The sequence below is a fragment of the Haplochromis burtoni genome, unplaced genomic scaffold, assembly GCF_018398535.1.
Source record: "Haplochromis burtoni strain Fernald_Lab_line unplaced genomic scaffold, NCSU_Asbu1 Contig_169, whole genome shotgun sequence".
NCBI classification, from domain to species: Eukaryota; Metazoa; Chordata; class Actinopteri; order Cichliformes; family Cichlidae; genus Haplochromis; species Haplochromis burtoni.
The window spans coordinates 103,401-112,543 of record NW_024582530.1 but is presented as its reverse complement, the minus strand read 5'-3'; the positions used below and the strand labels follow the sequence as shown (position 1 = coordinate 112,543).

At 38.3% G+C, this 9,143-nt stretch overlaps 1 protein-coding gene across 1 annotated transcript; it reads left to right on the top strand.

The window, feature by feature from the left end:
* The first annotated feature begins 1,019 nt into the window (after positions 1-1,019).
* LOC102309435 (hyaluronidase PH-20-like) lies at positions 1,020-9,137 on the top strand. Its single transcript, XM_042225365.1, is given in 4 exon segments — positions 1,020-2,443; positions 3,123-3,958; positions 4,756-4,845; positions 4,952-9,137. Coding segments are annotated over 4 exon segments (1,467 nt in total). The 5' UTR covers positions 1,020-2,325; the 3' UTR covers positions 5,375-9,137.
* Positions 9,138-9,143: the final 6 nt, after the last annotated feature.

Here is a 9,143-nt window from a genome sequence, read left to right as displayed (position 1 = left end):
GCTTACTTTGGACCAAAACAAATTGGACCCGCAGAACAAGTAAGTACATAATTAATGAGACTTCATTTACCTGATTAACATGTTTATATTTAAAGTTTGATTGAGAGTTTAGTAGGGATTTATTATAGGGTCAAGTTTGCCAGCAGCTCTGAAATGCTTTCTACTTTAAATATAACTTGGCAAGAGTGTAGTGTTGAATAAATAGAACTCAAATAAAACTGTCATTATGTGGGTTAGGAAACATTTTCTAAGGTCAAGGGTTTTTCTTAATAACTGTTAAAACTATGTTAATCCCAGGGATGGTCCTTGCAAAACTACACCCAGTTCACAAAATGCTTTAACACCGTTTGAAATGTAAATAAACACAGAATTTAATGATTTGCAAATCTCATGAACCCATATTTTATTCACAATAAAACAACAAACATATTAAATGTTTGAATTGAGAAGAAACACAATGTTAAAAAAATATTAACTCATTTTAAATTAGATTTTTTGTAAATTGTACTATAAAAAACAATTGGATGAACATTTGAAAACTAATCAGGTTAACCGGCAACAGACTATTGTAATTCATTATCATCAGGATGTCCTAAAAACTCCATGAAAAGCCTGCATTTGATCCAAAGGCTTAATTTCTTCTTAGGAGAGATGTAGATTTGAGGAATAGATGGTTAAAGAGCACTGACAGGTACTAGCAAGAGAGAGCATATTTCTCTCATACTGGCTTCTCTTTATTGGCTCCCTGTTAAATCCAGAATCAAATTTTAAATCCTTCCCCTCACATACAAAGTGTTTAAATAATCAGGCCTCATCTTACCTTAAAGACCTCATAATACCATTTCACCAAAGTATAGCACTTCGCTCTGACACTGCAGGCTTACACACACACCAAAGCACACACACACACACACACACACAACACACACACACACACACACACACACACACACACACACACACACACACACACACACACAAGCACAGTAGCCGCTTATCCTAACGCTAACCATCAAAAATGAATGCCTAATCCTAAACCTCAGCCTAAACCTAACCATAACCTAATTGGAAGCCTGACACTAAAACCACATTTTGAGCCCAAACATTGCCTTCAAATTCGTAGGGATGGGCATTTTATCACCATAGGTGACTGCTAGTAAAGCAGAAGTAGAATATGAAACCTTTATATAAACAGCAGTCCATTTAACATTTATTTAGTTGTTGCAATCAACTCATTTAAATATTTCAGATCAACAGAAACATTTTAATTATATTAAACAAAGGTAACCAAGGTAAATACAAAATACTTTCAAGTGATGATTTCATTTCTTAAGGATAAAAAGATATCCCCCTACAGCCTTTGGCAATTCAGAGTGGAAACATTTTGTGGAAATTTCACATTGCTATTATCAATATTTCTTGTAACTTTGTAACTGTTCCAAGTGAATTGAGAACATCAGAGACATTAACTGTACCTACTGAGTAGCTACATTTCTGTTATACAACAAGGGAAGACCAAAGGGAAAGCCAAGCAATTGCTTAGTCAGCTCTTTTTCTTCAGTATATTGAGAACACAACACATCTTCTGCTAAAAAAAAGAGCAAGTCATAAGGTTTCACTGCTGTCTGCAAAGCATGGGGAAAAAACTAAATCCTGGAGAAATCGCTTTGTGTGAAAAATAATCTTGAGCATTGAATCAATAAGATGCTCTAAAGACTTGCACCCTGCCATTACTTAACCCAACTTCTCTTACATTTACTAACAAGAATATATATCATTAGTTCATCAAGTTTAATAAAACTAAAATTGAAAATTTGAGGAAAAAAAAACTTTGTTGATGAAGATTTAGCAATTTTATTGTGTTTGTAACTGTATTTGCAACATTTGTAACATTATTGTTTTGGAAGATTTTATAAGATGGAATTTTGTTTGGATATATGGTGTTATTAATAAGTGCTCTTATTAATGTAGCTTTATAAAAACTTTTGCTCCTGCAAAAGGAATTTAGGAATTTAGTGTCTTTGCATGTGAAGCTAAATACTGAAGTCGTCACTTCGTGAACATGCAGGGGCAAGCCCGTCTTGTTGTCATGCATACAAAAGAAATGTTGGAATGTGGTAAGAACAAGAAAATGTTGGGAAAATTAAGAAATGATTTCATTAATGAAATTCCATCTTTTATACTTTGCCCCTTTTAAAGACAGAAAAAGAGCAATAAGTCTGGCATCAGCACAAATCTGTCCAAGCAAGATGAATATCAATATCAGGGCCTCGAACCTAACTGGTGTTTGTTTCCTTTTATGACAGATCTCATTCTTGTTACAAAATGTATGGAGTGAAACTGATTCATGAAACACAGCATATTTTATTCCTGTTTGTCAGCGCAATGGCCCTGATATCCTCCTGTAGGTCCTTACCAAGGACAGACTACCCTATCCTTCCTGGTCATCTGTCGCGGTCTGCGGAGGCAGACCGTGCGGGAATGTGTATGGTGGACCCAGGTGCGAACACAAGCGAGGATGCAGGAGTGGAGTAAAACAAAAGCGAGCCTTTATTATGGCTGAAAACAAAGTGTCCAAACAAAGCAGGGATGGCGTGACTAGACTATAACTAAACTGGGAAAACTAATACTGCGACAAACTAAGAAAACTCAGACTATGATGATCACTGCAAAGACTGACCGTGAAAACATGGAGGTGAGAACACAGACGACGCGACACAGACTGTATGAAACACAGAGACTAAATACACATGAGGGATGATCAGGGGAAGTGGATGCACACGGGGAACACAGGTGACACTGATAATCATAACAAGACACGGCAGGGGTGAACGTAACACTGATGGGAGATGGGCAAAGTAAAACAGGAAGTACACAGAGGTTCAAACAGGAGGGGAGAGAGCACGGGGAGAACACAGACATAACGGGCTGGGGAAAACATAGAATAAAACACAAAGAGAGACGAGGGCTCATAAATACACAGAGGGGCACACAGGGGGTGAGGGTCACGAAGGGAAAACATAAGGAACAACGTAACAGATCAACCCAGGAAGCATGGCCTAAATAAAGAACAAAATACAGAAATACATGAAAACTAAGAATACTGGGCCCACATGGCCCAGGACCATGACACCATCACTTCATGTTCATGTGGAATGCTCCAACTGAACTGTGTAACATCCACTTTGGTATGCCCCTTGACCTCTCCTACTTCAGCTTTGTCAGCAGCACCCTGAAAACGGTGACCAACCAAAGCATCTCCATATTTTACATTGACCGCTTTGGCATCTTTCCCTATATTGACGAAGACACTGGAGAAATGCATGATGAAGGTTTGCCGCAAATAATAGACATGCAGGACCACCATGACGATGCTGCAGATGACATCAAGCACTATATTCCCACCGATGGACCTGGCCTGGCTGTGCTTGACTTTGAAGAGTGGAGACCGCAGTGGATTCGAAACTGGGGAAGCAAAGATATCTACAGAGAGGTTTCAATCGAAAAGGTCAAAAAGAAGAACACTTCACTTTCTGAAGATGAGGCAGAGGAAAGGGCAACGATTGTGTTTGAAAGAGCAGCCAAGAGGTATTTTGTCCAAATCATCCAAATTGGGAAGAAACTGAGGCCAAAAAGACTTTGGGGTTACTACTTGTATCCTGAGTGCTATAACTATGACTACAACCAGGACATGGTGGGCTTCACTGGAGAGTGTCCTGATATTGAGAAGCAGAGGAATGACAATCTTTTGTGGCTCTGAAAAGAGTCCACGGCACTCTTTCCTTCCATCTACCTGGAGTTGGTCCTCAAAGACTCCTGGAAAGCTCGTTTGTTTGTTCGCCATCGCATCCAGGAAGCCATGAAGGTATCAACCCTCCCCCAAAGCACCTATTCAATCCCTATCTATGCCTACATAAGACCTGTGTACAAGGACAGCGTTGATGACTATGTGTCAGAAGTAAGACATCACTGCTCAACACACAGTATTGTATTACCTTGAGAAACAATTTGTGCTCTGTGTGCCTCACCAATCCTTGATGGAATGAAAGGTATCTGCCATCCAACATAGAATTTAGGGATGAACTACTTTCTAAGTACAAGGCTCTCATTCACAGTAAACTTTGTTCACTAACATCTTCCAGCACTATAGCTCAGGCTTCAGGCTATTCAAAAAACTTTTTTTTCCCAGGCAGATGTTTTCCTCATCTTTATTCATTCTAATGTCAAAGTAGACAGTGAATCATGGAAAGCTACTTTAGCAGAGCACAGAGTACATGGAAACAAACAATTCTGTTTTTTGTTTGTTTGCTTTTGTTTTTTGTTCTTATGTTTCAATTTTTAAAAGCCTTCAAAAGTGAAACCAGTATTAATTGTCCTGAAGCTACATTCTTTGTTATCCTTATCTTTTATTAGAGTTAAAACTTTTATAGTGTATTATTTACTCACTGGATTAAACTAAAGCTTTAAGGGAACAACAATAAACATGGTTTGTTTACTTAATTTCCTATCAAATCTTCCATTATACTCAGGATTACACCCACGTTCCTGCACTCAGTCTTAAACAATGATTTCATAAAAACCTGTAACAATACATGACATTTAAAAACACACACACAAACACATGTTATCAGGGAATTAGGTAATTGCTACAAAGTATGTATTTTAGGGAATAGACTTGTTTTGGTCTTATACATGAATAATGAGTTTCAACTATCAGTCAACATTACTCTGACTCTTTCTGTTCTGTTTGTGCAGTTTGATCTGGTTAACACCACTGGAGAAGCTGCTGCTCTGGGTGCTGCTGGCGTCATATCTTGGGGAGACATGAATGTCACAGACACAGAGGTAGATTGTACTTTTGATAGGAAATTGGTTGCTTTTAGGTATCTTTCATGCAAGACTTCAATCATAACATTTTAATCAAATGTTCCAATATCCCACAACCCTGCAGGACTCTTGCTTTGATGCACAACATCACTTGGAGCAGGTTATAAACAGGTACATTGTGAATGTTTCCACTGCAACACGCCTCTGCAGTGATGCACTTTGCCAGGGCCAAGGTCACTGTATAAGGAAGCACTGGGATGATGACGTGTTCCTTCATCTGCACTCATGTCACTACCAGATCAAGCAGCAACACCGGGGTGGACCTTTGACTGTGAGCGGTGGTCTCTCACAAGATGACATCAACTTGTTTGACAAAAACTTTGACTGCAAGTGCTATACTGAAAAGCCATGCCGGTCGGTCATTACGCTCAATGTCATTCACGACGCAGTCATCAACACAAGGAACCGCGCTGCTGATAGGACACACTCCATCCTCCATGTACATTTATATTTGTGTGTCTTGGTGTGGGTGTTTGTGAGTGAGTAAGTGAGTGTGTTTGTGTATGTGTGTTTGCCTTTGCCTCCGGTGGATAGACGATCATAAGTTTGTTTAAAGGAACTTTTTATTTCATTTCAACAGCCTTCTTTCATAAAATATGTCTAAACTAAAAAAGGGTTAAAATGGACTGTGATTACCTGTCAATTATATACCGATAATTGACACCAAAGATCAGAAAGAACTGGGTATATCCTGTGCCATGTTCCATAATGGCTCTTATCGTGCCACAAGAGGTCATCACAGTAGGAGTTTTTACCAGCACAAAATTCACAACCAAATACTGCCTTATGCTATTATTATTAGGCATTTACACAATAAAAGCCTCCCAAAATTTAATCAATAAAAAATGCAACATTGTGATGCTAAAATTAACAACCTCAGGCCCTGCTACTGGCCCTCGCATTGGCTCTTATCTGCTGTGGTACTTAAAGCCAGCTGGTTAATAAAATAACTATGATAACAATTATCAGCTGCAACTAACATAATTTCTTTGTCACTGTACTAGTGAGTAGTGAATATAAGATGCTTAGCATTAGGATTTTTGAACAATTTAGTGTCAGGTGTGTTTTAATAACAGACACAGGTGGTGCTCTTTCTATGACACCAACTTAAGCAACCCCCTTTTCTATCTGAAAAAAGAACATCATTTTATTTCCAAATCAAAATTTTTTGCACCTCTTAAAAAGATATGCATTACAAACAACTGGAATAAGCAAGACATTCAACTGAATTTTAATGAGGTCCAGAAAGGGCATTTTTCTTGCACTGAAAAATAAAGTTGCATGCAAAAATACGCATGCTAAAAATTCTACAATTCCATAAATGTTTCTGCCATAAAAAACAGAAAGAACTACTACTGTGGTATTTCAACCCTAAGTGTTAGAAAAGATGATCACTTATAATAGTGGGAGATTTGAGTTAAAAGTGCCCATATTTTACAGGAAAAGTTTAACTGGGATGCAGAGTGGAAGACTATTACCACACTCACATCCACATGTTAAACACAGGGCTACAGCTGGTTAGATTAGCTTACCATAAAGACTGGAAATAAGTGGAGACTAACCTGCCTCAATACAATGATTCAAAACGTTAAAGTGACAACAGGATGCATTGTCCGCTGTAAAAAAAATGTGCTGTATTGTGGTATGTGCAGACTGCAGTACTGAGACATTCACTCATTGTTTAGTTGTGTGAATAACTGAATTCCAGGGCACAGTGACATTTTATGTTAGAACACATGTTTGGCTTCTGTTCACGTCCTCTCATCTATATTCAGGAGTGGTCAGCATTCAGAAGAATTCAGTATCTGCCTGCCTGTTGTGGGCTGCATGAATATTTTATGTCTGGGTTCTCTTCCTGGTTTCTGCTGTGATTTAAAAGTTTAGCAACCATTTGAAATTCTGAGCTTTTTCCTTCTTTGTTTTGTTTTGTTTTTTTCTTTGATTCTTACACAGTTAATTAGAATGTGATCAGAAGTAAACTGCTGTAGAAAAACAATAGGCACTACTTTTTTATTACTTAGATTCAGATGAAATTACATAAAACAACACTGTCATCAAACAAAACAGCCAAGCAAAAGTAAGACTCCATATGCAGGCTGGTACTTTTCAAAACATTGTATTACCAGATAATTATCGGTGATTTGCATATCACCTTAATGTTGCAGCTAGATTATACATTGCTGGTTAGCTTTATATATAAAAATACATCTTATAGTTTTACTAGATTTGGATTTAAAGACTGTAAAAATATATATATATATATATATGAATAACTAAACCAGGGGTCCTGTTCTCCTCTTCACTGGTATCTCAGCACTGGTGTACTTATCTTACAGGTGCGTCTTTAACATTTGAACTAGAGCTCCTTAACAGCTGACAGACATTAATGATCAAAAACATAATACTGAATCACAGTGTAACAGCTGTCCTCTGAAATCTAGCTAAGTGACCTTACAATTACACGCACAGACATAATCAAAGGATTGGATACATAACTACTTTGCAGCTTTGTGCAGTGATTTACACAGTCAGACAAATTCTGCGACTATTTTAGTCATTTTAAAAAGTAAACAAATACATCCAACACTGTTAACTAAACCTCAGCATAGGGTTAGGTGTAGAGGGGAAAGTTGAACAAGACAGGTGAACATAATTTCGTCACTCTTTGGTGATACTATTTCCACCGTGAGGCCTCACTGTACATGTATAAACTGTCAAAAAAGAACTGATCCACAGTCTCTTCCTGGTAGAGCCGTCACCCTTTGTGCTTTGGCAGTCTGGTCCCAGCCTGGCCCAGCTTGGCTCAGCTCAGCTGCCTGTATAATCTGTTCTGTCAGATGGAAACTGTCGTCCGGGGGTAATAAGAGCTTTATTGTCCTGATTCTTCTGCTTTGTTGGGGATTGCAGAGCATTTCTAGGTCACTGGCTGTGACTGAATGTTCTGCTGACCATACTGATGCTTCACTGAGGAAACGCACTCGCTTCCCATGCTGATCCTACACCACCCTTTCACCCAGCACTTTTGGGGGAACACAATTAGAAATCCAGGTTCCGCAGCCAGATTGCAATTTACCAAAGGATCACAGCTTCTGTTTTCTGTCAGAGCAGATATATTATGGATACTGACGCACAATTAATAGGCTCTTTCATTGTGATAATTGGGCAGAAAGGCCCCATGATCATTTCCCCCACTTTTCTCCTCGTAATTATCTTCTTTCACCCTGTTCTCTTTCAGATAGGTTAAGCACACATTAATGTTCCCACCTTAGATTTAGATGCTACAACCAGAGGTATCAGTTATTCCTGATGATCGTAAGCTATTTAGCAGTATCTTGCATGTAAAAATGTGAACCTAATATATAACACTGAAACTGTAGCTAAATGAAATGTTTTTGTTAAAAACTGGAGCCAAAGTTCTGCTAAAAGATTACAAATTGTGTTGCAGTGGTCACTAAGTCAGATGAGGCAATTATCAAGTCATAAAATTTTGGCTGTTCCTGACTGAGACCCAAAAAGTTACCTGTCTTTCACAAGGTATGAGGTCCTATAGGAGGCTGTGATAAAAACTGATGCAGTTTTTATGCAGTTTGTGTGGTACAGACTGTGTGATATTATTTGATTTCACATATCAGTCTAGCTGTCAAGATTAATGCTCTTTTGATTTGTTAAAACAAGCAACAACCTGCAGGCTCCCAAAATGAGTCATTCTCCATAGACTTGGATGTCAAAATGTCATCTTTACTACGTTTGTGGTCTTATGTGGTATTTTTTTCACTCTCGTTCTGAAAGTCTCCATTTTTTTCTTTCTTTCGCAATCCCAGAAGCCCATTCTGCCTTGATTAGTGCACACAATCTCACTATTGTGACACCTCTAGCTAAACTCTTCCCAGGCGTCTGCTATAACCAGCTTTGTTGAAGCATGTACCAAACATGCTGCTGGAAGGAATTATGCAAATGTGTTCCATGGGAAAAAACATACCAAAAGAAAGCCTGCCAATAAGGCATATCAGGCAGTGGGAGAAAGTCTCTTTGGCCTTTGCAACTTTGCAAATGTTTTACATATGAAGCAAAAGCTTTAATACTCCAAAGGAAAGAGAAAGCCCCGGAAAGCATAACATGGTCTCTCTTTGTGTATTGTCATTCAAAGCAGCAAGTGGTCCTGAGGAAATAATGAAACAACTAGATTTAACACAGCCTAAAACAAGAATGCAGATTGTTGAACAAAACACCGTCTGCATACATATTTCTTTTTTTTT